We start from the raw sequence: 19604 nt of genomic DNA on the forward strand, positions 1-19604 counted from the left end.
CGAGCGAGGGGCAGCGCGCGAGGCAGGGAGTCCCAGCCACGTGCTGTGTCCCCTACGAGGACACGAGAGCCTGCAGCAGGAACGGGGGGAAGCAACGCCTGGAAGAAGCGGGGGGCTGGGAGGCTCCGCCCTGCCTCCTCTCCACTGGTGCAAGACGGCAGGGCCAGGCGGTCCGCAGTGCCCTAACGCCGCCGCTGCCCCCCGCACCGCCCCCCCCGCCCCCCGCACCGCTCCCCGCCGCCGGGCGCGCTGCCCCTTTAAGAGCCTCCTTGCGTGTTTCAACCCGGGGGTGACGCGAGCGCCGCCGGAACGTATGCAAATCAAACGCCGGCCGCCGGCCAATGGGCGCGGGCGCTCGGCGGGCGCCAGCCAATGGCGGGGCGCCTCCCGGCGGGGCGCCGGCTCGCCCCATATAAGGAGCGCCCTAGCCATAAAAGGCAACATTGTATCGCTTTATATGGGGGCGGCGCGGCGCGGCGGGGGCGGTGGCGGAGCGGGGCCCTGAGCGCCCGGCGGCTGCGGGGCCATGGCGGGGCCGGCCTGACCCGACGCGACCCGCTCTGGCCGCCGCGATGTTGCCGAGCCAAGCCGGGGCCGGGAACGGCGCCGCCGCCGCTGCCGCCGCCTTAGCCCGCGGCTCGGGGCTGGGCCGGTCGCCGGTGCCGCGTGGGGCGAACGGCGGCGGAGCGGCGGCGGGGCCGCCCGGGGCCCGTCTGGAGCGGGAGGCGCTGTACAGCGGCAGCGAGGGCGACTCGGAGTCAGCCGAGGAGGAGGAGCTGGGAGGCGAGCGGCGCGGCGTGAAGCGTGGCCTGGCCGAGGCGGCGGCGGCGGCGGTGGCGGCGGCGGGGCCCGCGGCGGGAGCGGCGGCGGCCGCCTACAGCGGGAGCGGCGGGGCCGGCTCCGTCAGCGGCGCCAAGCCCGGGAAGAAGACGCGGGGCCGGGTGAAGATCAAGATGGAGTTCATCGACAACAAGCTGCGGCGCTACACCACCTTCAGCAAGAGGAAGACCGGCATCATGAAGAAGGTGCGGCCCCGGGGGGCTGCGGGCGGCGCGGCGGGCGAGGGGCCGCGGGGCGGGGGAGGCGGCGGGGGCCGCGGGCGGGCGCCCGCCTGCCCCTGGCCCCTCAGCCGTGGCCGCCGGGCCGAGCAGGGAGCCGGCCGGTGGGGCCGTGCCCGGAAACGGCGGCGGCTTCCCCGTCCCCGGCGCTCGGGGGCGGCCCGCCACTCTCTCCTTCCGGGGGGCCGGACGGGAGCCTTGGGCGGCGGGGCCGCTTGTCGCTGGTGGCCGGTTCCGCTCCGGGCAGGGATTTGGCCGGCTGGGAGCGGGGAGAACGCTCCCGGTCACGCAGCCCGAGGTCGGAAGATGCGGGGTGTGCCCGGCGGTCCGCCCCGGCTGTCGCGCCCGGGGAGGCCCGTCCCGGCGCAGCCTCCAGCCCTCGGGCCGAGCTGGCCGGTGCCCCGGAGCCCTCGGGCCCCCTCTCCGCATTCGTCCTGTGGCACAGCTGGGCTGCCCTGCCTCGCCGAGGGCCTGGCGGGGCTGGCCGCTTCAGCTGCGGAAGGGGCTAGCGTGGTGCCTTGGTACGCGCAGAGTGTTCTCTGCGGTTCCTGGTAGCTGGAGTCGCTGTGCAAAGGCGTTAGAAACTTGAGGGGTTTTGTGTGTGGTTGGATGCTGCTGGCTCATCTGCATCCCCGTTGATGCTCGTAGCGTCCTCGGAACTACTGGGGAGGGCTGCATCCCAGCTGAGCTGAGCTTCGTGCACCCTGGGAAGGTGGGAATGGCTTTGGGGCACTGCCGGGCACATGCTGGCTGTGTGGGATGCAGAATGCGGCCATCCTGTCTGTGGCAGCTTGTACAAGACCACAGAGTGTGCTGTGGTGGCATATGAAGACACTGTTCTTCTTAACCCACAGGTCAGGTCAGGCCTGGGGGATCGCAGCCTCGCTGCAGGGGTGTTTGAGTGCTGCCATGCTCAGGGCTGTGAAGACAGAGGGGAATCTGGGTCTCAGCCTGGATGGGATGGGCAATGGGAAAGAGTAGCAGAGACATGTGGCCTGAGTAGCATCCTCTCACATGGCTCAGTAGAGGTGAGGGTGAAAGGCATCCAGATGTGTCTGGAAATGTAGGTGAGATTTCCAGCATGGTGGCAGCTCTGTGTCCCCATGTCCTCAGGCTGCTCTCCCGAGAGGACCGCTCTTGTTGTGGCCTCTTGGCACGTGCATCCCCTAAGGGCATGCTGAAGGAGGTGGGAACACAGCATAGTGCACTGCACAGAGCCAACCTTGAGTTGGTTTTAGTGACCACAGATCCTCTGGGGTGACAGGCAGCTGGAGGTGGTGTGAGCAAAAGGAGGGCCATGCTGGGAGCACAGGGACGTGCCAGGGATTCTTGTCCTGCACTGTATGTGTCCCTGCTGTGTGTGACTCCCTGTTCTTCCCTTGTGCTGCTGGCAGGCTTACGAGCTTTCCACGCTGACCGGTACTCAAGTCCTGCTGCTGGTGGCCAGTGAGACAGGCCATGTGTACACATTTGCCACACGGAAGCTGCAGCCCATGATCACCAGCGAGACAGGGAAGGCATTGATCCAAACATGCCTCAACTCCCCAGACTCGCCCCCGCGCTCAGACCCAACCACTGACCAGCGCATGAGCGCCACGGGCTTTGAGGAGACGGACCTCACCTACCAGGTGTCGGAATCGGACAGCAGTGGGGAAACCAAGGTAATGTTCCTGTGCTCAGCTGCACGCTTGGGAGCCCTGGGGAGAGGAGGGCAAGGGGGGGGGGCTCATAAACTGTGCCAGTGGGGCTGTTCTGGGAGCCCTGATCATCCCTAGCCCTCCTTGGAAAACAGCTTGGGAAGCTGAAAGACAGAGCCTCTTTTGCTGCAACTTCGGCAAGCTTCTGCTGTGGCCTGTCAGGGCTGGCTCCTTCATTTGACTGGTGGTAGTGGTGATTTGGAGAGGAGGGAAGTGGGTGGCAGGTGTCCTGGCCCTGGCCTTTGCAGCAGAGCTCCCCACCGGCCCAGCCCACCCTCCCTGGCCAACTCTCGGCGCTGTTATCTCTCCCCGGGCGTCTCCATGCTCTTGCGCTCATTGATAAAAATTTGATTCTGCCTCCATGGCCTTATAAGGCCTGGTTTCCCTTGCCAGAGTCTCTGGCAGGGCCCCTCACATTCCATATAAGCTGCAGCTGTCTCTTGCTTTGGTGCTGTTTTGGGAGGGGGCAGGGAGGACGTGGGGAATGGAAACATTTGGCTGGACGGACCATTTCTGCTCCCTGCCTAGTGTCCCTGCAAGCACTGGCCCTTGCCTGCCTGTGTTACTTGTGGCCTTTGGCCAAAGGTGCTGCAGAGGGCCTGCCTGGGGGTGCAGAATCAGGCAATGGCCCTTTTCTGCAGGAAGGACCCCATCTTGTCCCTGCATCCCCTGGTGCTATTCTTTGGAGCCTTTGCAAGAAAGCTGGTTCCTGTATCCCTGCTACTTCCTTTGCAGGCTGGTGCTCAGGACCACAGGCGCTTGGAGATGAGAGGTGGAGGAGTTTGTGTTGCAAGGCTGGGACAACATGCTGAAGTGGGGGTTGTGCCACAGCTTGCTGGGTCTGTGTGGAGTCCTACTGGGTGCTGTGAGTTGCTGCAGCTCTGTTGTACCTGTGCTCATGGCATGGATACTGGGCTTGCTGCAAAAGCATCCTTCCAGATGTCCTGTGGCCTTGCTCCAGCCAATAGTCACAGCAGCACCCTAGCTATATGGTAGCCACTAAACATGAAGCAGGTAGAACCTGGAGAAGGGTTTGTGTTCAAATCCTGTGCGCAGCGTGTTGTCTCATGCTACAGGGGTGTTCAGCTACAAGTTTGTATCCTGTGGCAGGCCAACAGCTCTGGTCATTGTGCTGTTGGTTACCTGGCAGCCACAATTCCTCCATGCCCTGTTTCTGTACCCATGTGTGTGTAGTGCTGCACCAAGCAAAAGCTTATTGCTGCTGAACCCTGAGAAATACCAGCAGTCCCAGAGATTCCTGCAGGCAGAGAAGCTGTAGTGGGTGATGGTGTTGCTGCCTGGAGAGCTCTGTGCTGGAGCTAAGAGTAGTCCCTGAGAAGGCTTCTTGCTGATGGAAGCCCAACAACTAGTCCTGGCTGTCCTAGTCTGCTATGACTCCCCTGGGTGCCTCCAGTTCCTACTGTGGGCTCTACCAGCCCTTTCTAGTAGTCAAAGGAGCTCATTGTCAGCAGCAGTTTCTGCGTTGTGCAGTCTGTGTTTGTCTCTTGTTGGCTTGCCTTGAGTGTAAAGACAAGTCTTGTGGATATTTTGTAAGGAGACAAATTACATGTGCCTGGAGTAATTTGGAGGTGCAGGAAGCACTGTGCATGGCAGCTGACCTGTCCCTGGTATGGGCCCTGACCACCTCATGTCCTTTAAGTGTTTCCCTGAAAGCACTGCTAGGTGACCCCAAAGGAAGTGTGCTCTTGGGATGAAATGAGTTTGCAGAGGATGTCGTCTTAGTTTGTTTCTGCCTGCTTTCTGACTCAGCTGCCATTTAGTGCCCTGCAAGCTCCATACCAGTACTCATGAGTGGAAGTGGTTAATGTGGGGTGCCCTGAGGCCACAGCCAGCATTTGGTATGGGGCCGGAGGAGCCCTATGGCTGTGTCTCCTGCTTGACATTCTGTCTAAACCCAGCCAGCTGAGGGTTCTTGTCATGACAAGCCCTGGGACTGGGAACAGTCCCACCTTGATCCTCCTCAGTCCTGCTGTACTTTCTGCAGAGCTAGAAGCCTGGCTTGGTGCTCTGGCAGTGATCAATCCAATTCCAATAGATCAAGAGGACCTCTGAGGATGAAGGGGGCTCATGGGTGGGCTGTGCTACGTGGCTGGCATCCTTGCTGAGAGGTGGGTGGTACACAGGGCTGGGTTGCCTCATTGGAGGAGGTGGCAGGAAACTGAGTGTCTGGGCTGTCAAGTCCAGCAATATAGGATGCTCTGAGAGCAGCTACTCCCTGGCCTTCCTGTAAACTCTGCTTCCTGGACCTCTGTATGGACAAAACCTGCTTGTGTTCAGCTGCTGCAGCAGAGGGGGCAGCAATGCAGCTAGGCTGTTACCTGCAGTCAGAAGCCTGCTGGAATTCTTTTCTGATACAGCCAGCAGCAACTATGAGATCCTTCTGCTGTGCCAAACACAAACTCCCTGTCATGTAGCTGAGCTCAGATTGCAGGTGGGACTGGGGCACGCTGTACTTTCAAGATAGAAACTATCATAATGATCGTAGACTCATGGAATGGTTTGAGTTGTAAGGGACCTTAAAGATCATCTAGATCCAAACCCCCCACATGGGCAGGGACACCTCCCACTAGACCAGGTTGCTCAGAGCCACATCCAGCTTGGCCTTGAACACTTCCAGGGGTGGGGCTTCCACAGCTTCCCTGGGCAACCTGTGCCAGTGTCTCACCACCCTCACACTATAAAGAATTTCCTCCTAATGCCTAACCTAAATCTCCTCTCCTCCAGTTTTGATCCATTATGCCCTTGTCCTGTTGCTACAGCCCTTATAAAAAGCCCCTCCCCAGCTTTCCTGTAGCCCCTTCAGGTACTGGAAGGCTGATATGAGGTCCCTCCAGAGCCTTCTCTTCTCCAGATTAAACAGTGCCAACTCTCTCAGCCTGTTCTTGTAGGAAAGGTGCTCCAGCTTTCCACATCATCAGCACTGAATTACCGTTCCTCAGTAATCCTAAGGTACTTGGATCATGCCAGTTTCTCAGCAATGGGGAGATGACAGACTTCTCAGGAAGTCCCACAGCAGACCATTGTGTCCTGCTGGAAATACAGTACTTTCATCTGAGTCTGAAGCCAAACACTATGGATTTTCTGATGAATAGATATGGAATACACTAGCCAAAGAACATCTCAAATAAATAATCCTATAAAAGATTAAGTGTTATTATCTCACTATTTTTAAAAGGGAAAGAAATATATACAGCATATAGACTTTAAGAAGCTCCATACAGTTCCTTTACAGGTTATTTTAATTTTTTTCCCAAATTGTCAACTGTCTTGAATCTGGGAGTATTAGCAACATTTCTAGAAGAAAGCAACAAAAATATAGAATAGTACTGCTACTGTCTCTTGCAACAGTAAGTAAAATGACAAAACAACTCTCAGTCCAATAATGAACATGGGATGGTTCCATGTTAAAGAGACGTTCAACATACTTGCACATACAATCAGTGGACTACATCTAAACAAGCTGTAGCAAAAAGGGAGAATAAAACCAAGTAGCTAGAAGACTACAAACATTTTCTAGGCCTCAGACCATGAAGTACTTACTTTGTGTTGTAAAGTTTCATTTACAGCAAATCTGCATAGTAGCCATCTTCATACTCTCCTCCTTTGGAGCTACTCCTAGCTTTGGATTCTTTCTTGTTCTTATATGAAGGCTTAACTTTTTCTAGGATGGTACTATTGTGCACTGCCTGTCTGTGCACAGGGGCCAAATGAACACTGCTCTCAAGTAATCTCCTGGGTATGGTTATGTGGTAGAGGGGATTCTGGAGGTAGTTCAGGTTCTCTAGATTGGGATGCGACCATAGGAGTAGTCGCATGATCTGGTATTGTCTTTTTGTGGTGGGGGAAAGGTGGGACTTTCTTCCCCATCTGGAATGCAGACCAGGTGTTGGAAACCAGATTGGGATTTCCCATGTACCTCCAAGGCCAGTTGTCCTGCTCCGTCTATGTAATAATGCTGGCTGGGAAGCCCTGGGCTGTGCTGAAGAGCATTGTCCCAGGGACCCCCCAGATGCTGCAGAGTAGGATCATTTCTGTCCCCAAAACAGACTATGGTCCAGCATGGGCATCAGATGGTCTGGGCCATGCCTTGTGGTCCACTCATGCTGTATAGCTTTTATCAAGCACACACATATGATGCTGTGAAGATGTCTCCTGCTGCTATGCTCCACCTCTCTGCTATGTTTTGATTCTCCAGGTACTGAGCTGTAATGGGGAAGGGATGTGCAGCTGGATCAGGGAAGGAAGGGCCTTCAGGACTGCTCAAGGCTTGTCTGTGGCCCTGTGGGTAACCTCTGCTGAAGGTGACCCATCATGACTTAGAATCATGTAGGTTGGAAAAGGCCTTTAGGATTATCAAGCCCGACCTTTAACCCTACTCTACCATGTTCACCCTAAACCATATCCCCAAGCACCACATCTATATGAGTTTTTAACACATCCAGGCATGGTGAGTCAACCACCTCTCTGGGCAGCCTGTTCCAATGCCTGACAACCCTTTCAGAGAAAAAAAATTTCCTGATGTCCAGCCTAAACCTCCCCTGGTATAGCTTTAGGTCGTTCCCTCTTGTCCTATCACTCTTTACTTGTGAGAAGAGACCAGCACATACCTCTATACAATGTCCTTTCAGCTAGTTGTAGAGAGCAGTGAGGTCTCCCCTCAGCCTCCTTTTCTTTAGACTAAATAGCCCCAGTTCCCTCAGCAGCTCTTCCTAAAACTTGTTCTCTAGGCCTTTCACCAGCCTAGTTGCTCTTTGCACCTGCTCCAGCACCTCAGTGTCTTTCTTGTGTTGAGGGACCCAGAACTGAACACAGCACTCAAGGTGCAGCTTCAACAATGCCAAGCGCAGGGGAACAATCACTTCCCTAGTCCTGCTGAACACACTATTTCTGATACAAGCCAGGATGCCGTTGGCTTTCTTGGCCACCCGGGCACACTGCTGGCTCATATTCAGCTGCTTGTCAATCAGCACCCCCAGGTCCCTTTCCTCTGGACAGCATTCCAGCCACTCTCCCCCAGGCCTGTAGCTTTGCATGGGGTTGTTGTGACCCAAGTGCAGGACCTGGTACTTGGCCTTGTTAAAGCTCATACAATTGATCCAGTCTAAGTCCCTCTGCAGAGCCTTCCTACCCTCAAGCAGATTGACAGTCCCACCCAACTTGTTATCATCTGCAAGCTTACTGAGGCTATTTCCTCATCAAGGTCATTCATAAAAATGTTAAACAGAAATGGTCCCAACACTGAGCCCTGAGGAACACCAGCAGTGAGCAGCCACCAGCTAGATTTAGGACTTGGCTCCTATTGAAGGCTGGCCTCATACATGTAGGCTTTGCAAGGTGCTTGGTGGAGCCAAGGTGGCTAAGAGCCCTGAGGCATCCCAGGCAGGCATGGGAAGAAAAAGGGTGTCCAATCTCAAGGTCTCTCCCAGCTCTCTTTCTGTACTGAGAACTATTGCTGCAGCCCAAGAGAAACACAACAAAGATAGGAGGAATCTGAGTCTCACCTGTGGTAGGGTAGGGCAGGGCACGATTCAAGTCTGCTGACATAGCACCCCTCCCAAACACCTTTGCTGCTTGATCATGCTGAGATTTGCCCTCATGCTTCTAGGGAGTCCAGAGAATTCCTATGAGTAGGGTGCTGTGTATGTTTTGGGATACCTTATCCACCCTTGTGAGTACAGAGTGTGAGGGGATGCTAAGTGCCCTGCTTGCTTGGGGACTATATCTTGGGAGTGTAGAGCTATGCCTGGGAATGGGGGAGCCTGGCTTTTCCAGCTGGGAACAGGACCTGCTCTGATCTGCTGTGGCTGCCATAGCCTAGTTGACTGGGGAGAGCTTTGGCCCGTCACCCACGTAGAGAGGGTGCCCACAACATCTGTGTCCCATGTGGGATGGCAGGAGTTTGTAGTTGAGCTAATGGAAAGTGCCTCTGCTGGGCTCTGCTCTGTTATCACGTGCCTCTTCTAATTTGGACTTCAGGGACTGTGGTGCCAAGGCAGAGGGGTGTTGCTCTCCTCCCTCCCCAGGCCCTGGGGCACAGCTGAGTGCCTGGGATTTGCTCCCCCTGTCCAAAATGGGCTGCCTTCCCTTTTTTAGCTGTTTGTTGAGCTGTGAATTCCTAGATCCTGGCAGCTTGACAAGCTGGGAACAAGGCTTAGCACGTGGGAGAGCTGGGCCCACCATCCTGCAGCGGGAGGGGTGGGAGTGTGGCAGCCTTAACTCTTCCCAGGCATGCTGGCAGCTGTGGCAGGGCACAGGGAAAGCAGATCCCTTGTGGCCTATGGCATGGTTCTTCTGTGGAACAGTGTATTTGCAGTCTGCTCTTAGCTAGCTGAGCAGGGCAGGAGAGGGACCATGGAGACCCTGGGTATCCAGAAGGGGACTTGGGGGAAGGAGGCATGAAGTGTGACTGCCAGGGTGAGCAGGGATCATGCTTGGCTTGCTTGCTTCCTGCAGATCCAAGCCACGTCTAGCCACATGCTTTGTGGCTGTGGAAACTGGGGTGTTACACAGGCTGGCATACATGTTCTTCCCTTTCTTGCCAGACCCAGGAGGCCAGTCTATCATGCTAGGATTGGCCTAGCACAGAGCCCTTTTTCCTCCTGGTGCTCAGTTTCCCTGATGATGGTGTTCTCAGGCAGGCGTAGAGCTCAGATAGTCCTTGCAGAACCATGGTGTGTGCTGGCTGTAGCTAACACGTGAAGTCCTTTGGAAGCATTTGCCTTGTGCCCATCTCCTAGTAGTGGACTGGCAAATGGGTGCTTCACCTGGCCGGGTTCTCTCCTTAGGTCCAGGAGGCATTCCCCAGAGCCTGCCAAAGCAGCTGTCAGAACTGGCCCTTTTTGGTGTCTGGGTTTGGCCTTACTCAGCTGTCCCTTGCTGCTTTCAGCGTACAGCTGCCTTTTAGAGCCAGTTTTCAGCTTGTTCTTGCCCATGTGTTTCCTGCCATAAGGGAAGTGGTATGTGTTCCTGACAGGAGACTGTTTGCTGTTTTGTCTGTCTCTGCAAGGACTGCTTTTGCCTGTAGTATGCCAAAAAGAGGCTGTTCTCTTCTTAGAGACTATGGGGGCTCCTTGGGAGGGGTTCTTTTGTCCCACCGGCATCTTGCAGAGACATCTCTCATCAGACCTGTGTGGCCCTGGGCTTATATCCAGGGTTTACACTGAGCTCTCTTGAGCTGTCCTCATGCTGCATTATTGGGCACAGTCTCTTCATGTTTGTACAAGCAGCTCCTCTCTGCTGCCCTGGCTTTGCTGTATGTGCTGGCAGCAGGCTATGGAGATATGGTTTAGCACTGGGATGCAACCTACAGAGCCTGGTTTGGTCTCATGGGCAGATGTTGACCAGATCCAAGGGCTGGTCTGAGTTCTCATAATCTCTCCTTCCCCAGGACACACTGAAACCAGCGTTCACTGTCACCAACCTGCCGGGGACAACGTCCACCATCCAGACAGCCTCCACCACCTCGACCTCCATGCAGGTCAGCAGTGGCCCGTCATTCCCCATCACTAATTACCTGGCGCCAGTGTCTGCCAGCATCAGCCCCAATGCCGTCACCAGTGCCAACGGGACAGTGCTGAAGACTACTGGAGCCAGTGCAGTGACATCTGGGGGCCTCATGCCAATACCCACCGGCTTCACCCTCATGCCAGGTCAGTGCCTTTAGGGGCTGAGGACTGCATCTATCCATCTCTGCACCTGGAGTGTGTTGCTGCTCTCTCCAGAGGAGAGTAGACCCAGTGGCAGGAGGAAGCAGAGTGGTTGTTGCTGTAGGGTGAACCTGGCTGAGATTCCTTACTTGAGCCCAGCCAGGCCAGTGGCTGGATAAGGGTAATGTAGTGACTGTTTCCTAAAAGTGCTGCTAGTTGGCCCTGCTGCTGGGAAGGGCGTGGTGGCAGGGAGCTGAGTTGGGGTCCCAGGGCAGCACCGAGAAGCCTGGAGGGAGTGGAAAGAGCTGATGGTGACAAAGCCTTTCTTTCTCCCTCCTTTTGGCAGGTGCTTCCCTTTCTCTGGGGACCCCTCCCATTCCTTTCACTCAGTTACAGCCACACTCCCTGGCTCTTTCTAGCCAGCAGGGCCAGGTGGTCATGGGTACGGCTGGACAGCTGCAGCAGGCACAACAGACAGTCTTCCGCTTCCCTGCCAGAGCTGGAGGGCAGATTGTGTCGCTGACAGGTCAGCACTTGCTTCTCCACTTGCTTGAGACGGGGGGATGGAGGCATCTCTGGGGATCCTGGCTAGAGAGAGCTGAGACCCAGCTGAGGTGGGAGCACAGAGGAGCCAGAGCACAGGGCAACCTGGCAGTGCTGCCAGCAAGAGATGGGAAGACAGGGCAGGGAATGTTTGGCATAGGCAGGAGCAGCATCCCTGGGTATTAGAGACCAAGGGAAGCATGGGTTGTCAGTCTGCTGCCCCACGGTTTGCCCTGTAGCTAGTGAACACAGAGGAGACAGGTCCCTGGTGCAGCTGTGCTGAGGGTAAACTGTGCTGCTAGGAGGGCTGATGGAAGGAGACCACAAGGACTCAGATGCCTGATGAATGGTTTTTGAGTTCTGGTGTTTGGATCTGAGCAGCTGCCCTTGTTTTTGTATTTGGGTGTCAGTCTATTGGATCAGTCGCTGAACCACAATGCAGAGAAGAGATTAGGGAGAGACCCAGAGCCAAGGAAGGAGTGGTGCTGCTGTGCTGCCTTGTGTGCATTGTCCTTTGAAGGAATTTCTTGTTACACCAACTCAAGGCTCTCCAGGTGTTGTACTGGGGCTGGACATGCTCCTGACTGGAGTTTCAGAGCAGGACCAGGCTCTCCTTTATGGGGGCAGCCATCATCTGAGGACCAGCACTGAGGGTGAGACAGTTTCTTGTGTCTTGCCTGTTTGTGCCCAAGTCAACAAGTCTGATAGTCTGCATGCTTTCTTGGACCCCTTATGACTCTCAGGGGCCCTGGCAGACAGCGTGATCCCATGCAAGGGGATTTGATTTCCTTTGTGATCTGGAGAAGCTCAGAGAATAATGGATGTGTCTCTCTGTGGTGTGGCGTGTAGGGAGATGCCCAGTCTGGGTGAGGTGTCTGGTGATTCCTGCTCTCTGGCATCCCTTGCTTTTCCCTCTGGTGACAAGATCTGGGCCTGAGGGGAGCTTTCTGTGCCAATCTTTGTCTCTGGAGCTGAAGAGCTTTGCAGTAAGTGGGCTGGGCTGGAGGCTGTGTGGCCGTGTCCCTGAAGCTCTGGAATGCACACTTCTGTGGCCCAGTGGTCTCTAGTCCCTTTGTAGGGCACTGTGATGCCCTTGGGATCACAAGCTGGGTGAGATATTTTTTCCCTCAGTGCCCTGTGGACGATGGAGCTAGACTCCCAAGTGTGAAGGCAGCAGGACCCAGCTGGCCTGGACATCTGGGCTCTTGTAGTTTGGCTCAGTGCAGTTAAATGATTCTTGCAGAGCTGGCTGAGCATGGGCTGTGCTGTGGGCACGTGCTGGGCTCTCTCCTCCCAACATCTTCTGCACTGTGTATTGGTAGAGCCAGGAGTAGTGAGGAGGGCTCCAGACATTTCTGAACCATGCCTGGGAGCTGGACAAAAGGTGCTGTGGCCTTTCTTTTTCTCTCTGGAGCCCTGTAGGCCAGCTAAGCCCTCCTTGGCCCTGGTGTGCCAGGAAAAGAGGAGGTTGACCTGCTCTTTGGGCCAGGGCCTGGTTTCTGCCACATGCTGCTTTTGGCTAGCCTTTCTTGGTGCAGTGCAGAGCCACGCTTTGGAGCTGTGTGTGGCCAGGGAAGGACTAGGGGGCTTTCACATGGCCCAGAGTGCCTGTATTCATACTGAGCTACAGGCTTATGGCCTCTTCTCTCTCCCCAGGTGGTACCATGGCCCAGCAGGTCCCAGTCCAGGCGATTCAGGTGCACCAGGCACCGCAGCAAACGTCTCCCTCTAGTGACAGCAGCACTGACCTTACCCAGACCTCTTCCAGTGGAACAGGTAATTGGGACATTACGGTAACTATGTTCTGTCTTCCTTCCTATCCACTACTGATAACACCCCACAACCAGTAGATCTCATGCCTGCTCCCTGTCCAGGACCCTTCTTCAGACCAACTCTGTCCCAGCCTTTCTGATAGTTTCCCAAGGTGTATTTATCCCTGTTGGCAGCCCCTGTGCTATGCTGTATAGCAGCTGTGCTGTAGAGGTCGCTGTGCATAGGGCACCTTACGAGAAATTTCAGAGCTTCTCCAGATACAACATCGGCTCTTACTTGCAGCATGGAGCTTTGAACAGGTTGCCCAGTTCTCAGATAGTTTCTTAGCGAGCCAGCATTGCCCCTAGCACAAGGCATTGGCTCACATCTACTTGAGATTTTTACTGTATATGCAGAGGACACCTCTGTTAGCAAAATCTGAGTTGTGGTGCCTGCATGCGGGCTGAGTCCAGTTCAAGGAAGCTTATTAAAGCTTTGTCAGGAAACTTGTATCTTAAGTTGAATTCAGTTCTGGAATATTTGGCTACCATGCTTTTCTGCCCTCTCATACTCACTCATGAAAGGAGAGGTTTGAGCTCTCCTGCCTTTTTCAACCAACCCTCTGGGGGTTGGACTAGATGATCTTTCGAGGTCCCTTCCAACCCCTGAGATTCTGTGATTCCTAGGGGCTTTTCCCCAAGAGCTTGGGAGAACCAGATGGGTAGCTCCGAGCACCTGGCGCTTCAGGAACAGGTTGCTGAGGTGGCTGAGGGAGGAGTGCTGAGCAGGTGCGTAAGTGTAGCAGACTCCTTTTGTGTGGCTCACGTGTAGTCTTGTCCTGGTGCCAGTGACCCTCCCAGCGACCATCATGACATCGTCTGTGCCAACCACTGTGGGTGGCCACATGATGTACCCCAGCCCACACGCGGTGATGTACGCGCCCACACCTGGCCTTGCGGACGGTGGACTTGCAGTCCTCAACGCTTTCTCACAGGCGCCCTCAGCGATGCAGGTGTCCCACAGCCAGGTCCAGGATCAGGGTAAGACAGCTGTCTGGGTCAGTGCTCCCTTAAGTGCTCTGATACGGATTTTTTTCTCATCTCGCATGTGTTTATGCTGTGTCTTAATTTCAAAGAGTTTTCTTCGAAGCAGTCCTGGAGGCTGTTCACAGGCCTGGCAAGGGTGATGCTTGATGCGTGCTTTTAGATCCCACCGTTCTCCTATACAAAGAATTGCTTGAGCTGTTTGCTGGGGAAAAAGGGTAAGGGTTGCTGGGACAGGTGGTGTATGGGGCAGGCAGTGGAGGGAGCTAGGAGACTCCGGATAGGACCTGTTGTTGCATGAGGTGGCAAAGCAGCATGAAGCCCTTCAGGCAAGACTTGGATTGAGGGCTCGTGCCTGTTTCTCACAGCTTTTGGAAAACTAGCGCATGTGGCTTTCTCCTGGGATGCCTCCATACATGCAAACAGGCACCTTCATCCTTGTGAAGCTTCATGGAGCTCAGGGAAAGGACCCATGGGGGAGCACTGTTTAAGGGACAACGTCATTTGTACTATCTCTCTGTGGCAGGTGGCGTCCCCCAAGTGTTCCTGACAGCCCCATCAGGCACCGTTCAGATCCCAGTCTCAGCTGTCCAGCTTCACCAGGTAGGTGCAGAGTGGTACTCACAGGTGTTCAGGGGGTGTCCTTGATTTGCCTCTGCCTGCACATCCTTTGTGGGTGTGGGCAGATCTGGGCACTTGCGTAGGGCCAGTCCTCAGGTCTGGGAAAGCTGTCAGTGCCACCCACCTTTGGGTGAGGAAGTCTTGCCCTCCTTGGACAGGTGCCCAGAAGGACTGTGCCACCCTGGCTGCTGGCACCCATGGTCTCAAGCATGCTGTCCCTCAGTGCTTCCTCCTCCCTTTTCTCTCTAGATGGCTGTCATCGGGCAGCAGAGCAGCAGTGGCAGCAGCCTGACGGAGCTGCAAGTGGTCAACTTGGACACCTCACACAGCACCAAGAGTGACTGAGAGGCCTCTGCTGCCAGCCTTGTGCTGTCCCTGGCTTGTCATGCCAGTGCCGGGGCTGGTGGCAATTCTTTCTCGTACAGACTGCACCAGTTATTTATTGTTGCCTTTTCACGTTTCCTTCATCCACACATGCACACACACACAAACACGCACTCACCCACACACACATACACACAGGCATGCGCGTGGGGCTGCAGGACCCACCTGGGGTGGAGCTGTGCTGGGGCCATGCAGGGCTTGGGGGCGTTCTAGATGCTGCGATAGCTGTGCTTGTCTCACGCCAGCCAAAGAAACTTGTCTCTTGAGGGGAGGACTGCCCTGCGCTGAAAATAAATACTGTGGGCCATTCCCAGCTGGAGGCTTTGGCTCCTTCTGGGCCCTCTGTGAGTCACCTTGCCCATGAGTGTTTTTCTCTGTGTGGGGCTCAGCTCAGACCCAGAGCTGTTCTGCAGGCACAGCTCCTAGCAGAGCTGTGCTGCTGGTCTCAGCAATGTGCCTTTGTGGGGGTGACAGGTCCTGGCCATAGCAGCTCACCCTGGGCTCTGGAGAGGGAAGAGTGGCCAGCTTGCACGTGCATCTCTGGTTAGACCTGCATGCCTGCCCTCTGGAGGGCAGGGCACAGCCTGTGGTACATGGCCCCATCCTCCTAGTATGCACTACAGTGAACCCTCTGCCCTCAGTGCCTCCTCACTGGGCTGCCTGGCAGATTTGCAGCCTGCCTGTTTCTGCCCCAGCGGTTGCCCTCTCACAGCAGAGGTGGTCTGTGGATGCCCAGGAGCACAACAGTGCCCCAGAGAGCTCCTGGGGGGACTCTGTGGCCAGCTCAGCCCCACACTCTTTTCTCAGTCCTCACACTGCTTGCAGACTCTGTACCCCCAGGGCTATGTGACTGGGTTTATCCCACATTTCCCTGCAGCTCCAGCCAGTGCTTTCTAAATTTCTGTGTCTGATGGAATTTGGAGAAAAAAGAGTCAAAGGGAAGAGCCCATGGGGCACTAAGCTGCTGGGCAAGTGGCAGGCTCTTCCTTCCTCTAAGCTCCAGGGTGAGCTGCAGGCTATCCTGGGCTGTGAAGGACCAGCTGTGATGCCTGTGCAGGCTCAGCAAGGCCATGAGAGAAGGGCTGGGGCATGCTTGGTCCTGCATGGGAATTGCTGTGAATGGCTCTGCTGCCTAGCCCTGTCCCTGGAGGGAGAGTGAGCAAGTGAGAGAAGCTGCTGAATCCTTAGTGGAAGATGCAGCTACTGTAACTTTTTTTTTTCTAAGTTAAAGACAAAAGAAGCCTTGGAGAAAAAAAAAAAAAAGAAAAAAAAAGAAAAAAAAAAAGAAAATGACTTTATTTTTCTAAGTGTTAAACTCAGTATTTATGTAATTCTTTAAGGAATAAAAGTTTGGCTCCTGTACAGTTTTCATGGGGTTTGTACCAGGGGGATGGGAGAGGGGTGGGTGGGCATGGAGGCAGGAAAGGGGCCTTGCATTTGAGTTTGTATTGTAACCTTGGACATGTTCCCTCAGCATTAGCGTTTAAGCTGCGCTCTCCACCTACCAGCGTGTACCAGGGATCAAGCTGAAGTGAGTGGGATGGTTGTTTCCCACTTACCTGTACTGAGGACTCCATACCCATCATTTGGGGCTTAATGGGCAGAAGACAAGTGGAGCAGTGGCTGTTCTCTAGAAGTGGGAAACCCATCCCTCAGGATCAAGAGGCTTGCAGTGTGCCTGGGAGCCAGAGATGGGCTGGGTTTTCTGATGGCTGCCCATGTTCACCTCTCGTCTTGGGACCCGCGGCTGTTCTGTCACTGCTCTTGGTGCGGAGCAGTGCTACCTGTGACTACCTAAGGGCTATGGGCATCCCCACTCCTCCCTGGGTGGCAAGTGGCCAGCAGTGGCTGATCCTTGCTCTCTGTGCAGGTAGCATCTCCTGAACTCCTAGCTGTTGATCTGGGCTGTAGTTTCCCCCTCTACAGCCATTTCTTAGTGCACAGATGTGAACAGGTTCCCTTCAAGCCCCCTGTGCAAAATGCTCCCTGAACGGACTTTGAGCCCTCAGTCTGTTATGCAGCCTGGGAAGGGCTTGTGGGGAGTTGGGGTGGCCTATTTGGCAAAAGTGACATTGCATGCTGCCTCTCCTTAGCATCCTTGCTCTAAGAGAGATGTGTACCTGCAGCTCAGAGCGTGTGGGAGTGCTGTGCTGTCTTGGTTTGACTCTGGATCAGCGATTAAACCAAGGACAATTTCCCCTAGCTAGGTGTAATGAAAGCTCCTCGGTGATGCTCCCAAAACAAGGCTGGGTACCTAGGAGTTCATCCAGGAAAAAAAAACGAGGGGTTGGGGTTTGCGTTGTCCTCTGCCCCCCAGCACATCACTGTGGCCTGGCTTTGCTCTGCTTTGCTTTGCGCTAGCACGGCGGAGCAGAGCTGTTGGGCCAGGGTGGCAGGAGTGCCCCTGCTGCTACAGGATGTCTGGCTGCATCCCCTCCCTGGCTCCCCAAAAGGCAACTGCTGGTTAAACGCTAATGGTGTATTTTATTTAAGTGCAGAATTGTAAGAACACTTGTGTATCAGGGATGAAATGGCATTTATAGTGTGGTGACATTTTTAGTTCATTTTACTGGTTTGAGGGTTGTGTGTGTGTGTGCGTGTGCTCGTGTGTACGCATAAGTGTGTGTGGGATTTCCCCCTCCCCCTTCAGTTTCCAGGGTTGTGTTTCTGGAAGGATATGGAAGTAATCACAGTACTATGTACAGAGCTTTCTTTTGTATTAAAAAAAAAAAAAAATTACTCTTTCAATAAATGTTATCATTTTGTGCACAGATTTGGGATCTTGGCCATGCTTTGTAGGAGGGGGTGACACACACCAATGAATGGGCATCAGAGACAGATTCCTGCACCTGTTTGTATTCTGCAGAGGGTAAGGGGTTGTCTTGGTATGATGTGGCAAAGAGAGTCTCTGCAAAAGTCTCCATCCCCACTACCTCCTGCACAGGTGAGACGTGACCAGCTGGACTTCTACTTTGGGAGTCCCAGAGCCAGTGGGTGCCTAGAGGAGGCCTGTGGTGGAAACAGGGCTGTGAGGGTTGGCCTTCAAAGTTCAGGAATGGTGCTAGTGAGCAGGGCATGGTGTTAAATCAAGAGAAATATGAAGCAAAAATGAGGAGAAATGGAGACTTTAGAAAAATAATTGTTCAAAGACATGGGTCTTTACAGTGAGGAGCAGGAGGAGCTCAAACAACAGTTAAAACAGGGAGGACAAACAGCCCGTGTTGCTTATGGAGTAGTTAGGCAGTAACTAAGGCCTAGGAAGAGGAATTTTTTGCCATTGTAACATCAAAGAAAATATGATCCCTAGGCCTGGCCCCAGGTGGATTTTGTGTTTGTATCTTGAAAAACTATCACAAATCAAAGGAGGGCAGATACGGTTTTTAGTAGTGATAGAGGTATTTCCAGAATAGATCAAAGTTTTGTATAAAGATGCTGTTCTTAAGGTAGTGTTTACCTGATGCAGCACTTAACAGATGAGTGATGCTAGCCAAGGTCCTGTCATCATGGGAGATGTCTTGCAGCTGGCATGTCAGAGCATCCAGACATGGTGGTTGGGGCGTGCAGTACAATCTCCAGGCTTGGACAGGAAGAAGAAGAAACTGGTCTTTGAAATAAACCAATTTAGAGGCTGCAGGCAGAACAGCTTTCTCTGACATTGACAGGCATCTGATCCTGGTCTCAAATGAAAATGAGGTTGTTTCCCCTCCCCTCTTCCGAGTCCATTACTTTTGGACACCTAATGTCTTAGAGGAAGGACCTTAACTGTTGTCTCTATGAGGCCCATCTCCAAGACTGTTAACTTCCCTGCAGAAAACTGCGATGAAGAAGATACAGCAATATTCAAAGTCCAAACTGGAGAGGCATTACTTAGTCAAGTCAAAAGTGGATGCCTGTAGGTCCCTAGAGGCCAGGTCAAGGAAGGGCACGTGGTAGCTCAGTAAAATGCCTGGAGGTGGGAAAGAAACCAAATGGAGAAGGGCTTGTCACAGTCATCAGCACTGCTTGGTCAACAGTATGCCTGCTAAAAATACAAATACTAACCTGGAGTAGATACCAGTATAATGTAAGGAAAGCTTAGACTGATTAAAGTCTGTGCAGCGGTGGGACTGCACTAGCCCTCATAGTCCAATCTGGAGAACACGTATCATAGTGTAATAGGAGAGAAGATCATACAGAAAGTGCATAGGAGCAAAATGAAGGTGAAGTGGCTCTTTTGCCATCATGAGAGAAGGTGCTTCATACTTCTGGACTACACTACAGCCAGCCCAATGTTCACCATGCCTCCAAAAATATGTCTTGTGGCTCAGCACCACGAAGCCCATATCAGCACAAATGACCCCATGTTACTTGTGCACAAGGTTCTGCGTATGACAAATAAAACTCCTAACATGGAGCAAGATACCACAGACATAATAATTATTTTTAGGATAAATGACTGGCTAAGCATGGCATCAAGACCATCAGAGCCAAGACATTAACAGGGCATATGAACACCACGGAAAAGCTTTCAACATCAGAAACAAGATGCCTGTGTCCTATCCAGCCACTGCCAGTTATTGTCGGTGACAGTTCTGGCTATGGGATGTTGCCAGATGGTGTTACCAGTCCAGCTGCATTTCCCACTGCAGAGCACTATCACCACCTTGTGTTTGTGACATTGTTGCAGGTGCAGTACATGCACGAAATAATAGCTGCCAAGAACAGAGGCAAACAGCAATGCCTGTGAGTGTGGTGTCAACTTTTATGTAGTTGTGTGGCATTTAGGAAGTTATCTTCCCCTTCATTAGTGCAAATAAATTTCATTTATCACTCCAGAAGTTGAAGGGACTTGTTCAGGCA

General features: G+C 53.9%; 1 protein-coding gene across 4 annotated transcripts; it reads left to right on the forward strand.

Moving 5' to 3' along the window:
* Positions 1-493: 493 nt before the first annotated feature.
* Positions 494-17536, forward strand: SRF (serum response factor). 4 transcript variants are annotated; one of them, XM_051614743.1, is made up of 8 exons: positions 494-1025; positions 2453-2719; positions 10164-10425; positions 10769-10948; positions 12622-12741; positions 13566-13757; positions 14287-14363; positions 14631-17536. In XM_051614743.1, the coding sequence occupies exons 1-8, from the start codon at positions 573-575 to the stop codon at positions 14724-14726; spliced, it is 1647 nt and encodes a 548-aa protein (XP_051470703.1). In that variant the 5' UTR covers positions 494-572; the 3' UTR covers positions 14727-17536. The 4 variants fall into 4 exon arrangements, with proteins under 4 accessions (XP_051470703.1, XP_051470704.1, XP_051470706.1 ...); XM_051614744.1 differs by having other exon boundaries at positions 16240-17536; XM_051614746.1 differs by lacking the exon at positions 13566-13757.
* Positions 17537-19604: the final 2068 nt, after the last annotated feature.

Source organism: Apus apus, chromosome 3 (assembly GCF_020740795.1).
Source record: "Apus apus isolate bApuApu2 chromosome 3, bApuApu2.pri.cur, whole genome shotgun sequence".
Lineage (NCBI taxonomy): Eukaryota > Metazoa > Chordata > Aves > Apodiformes > Apodidae > Apus > Apus apus.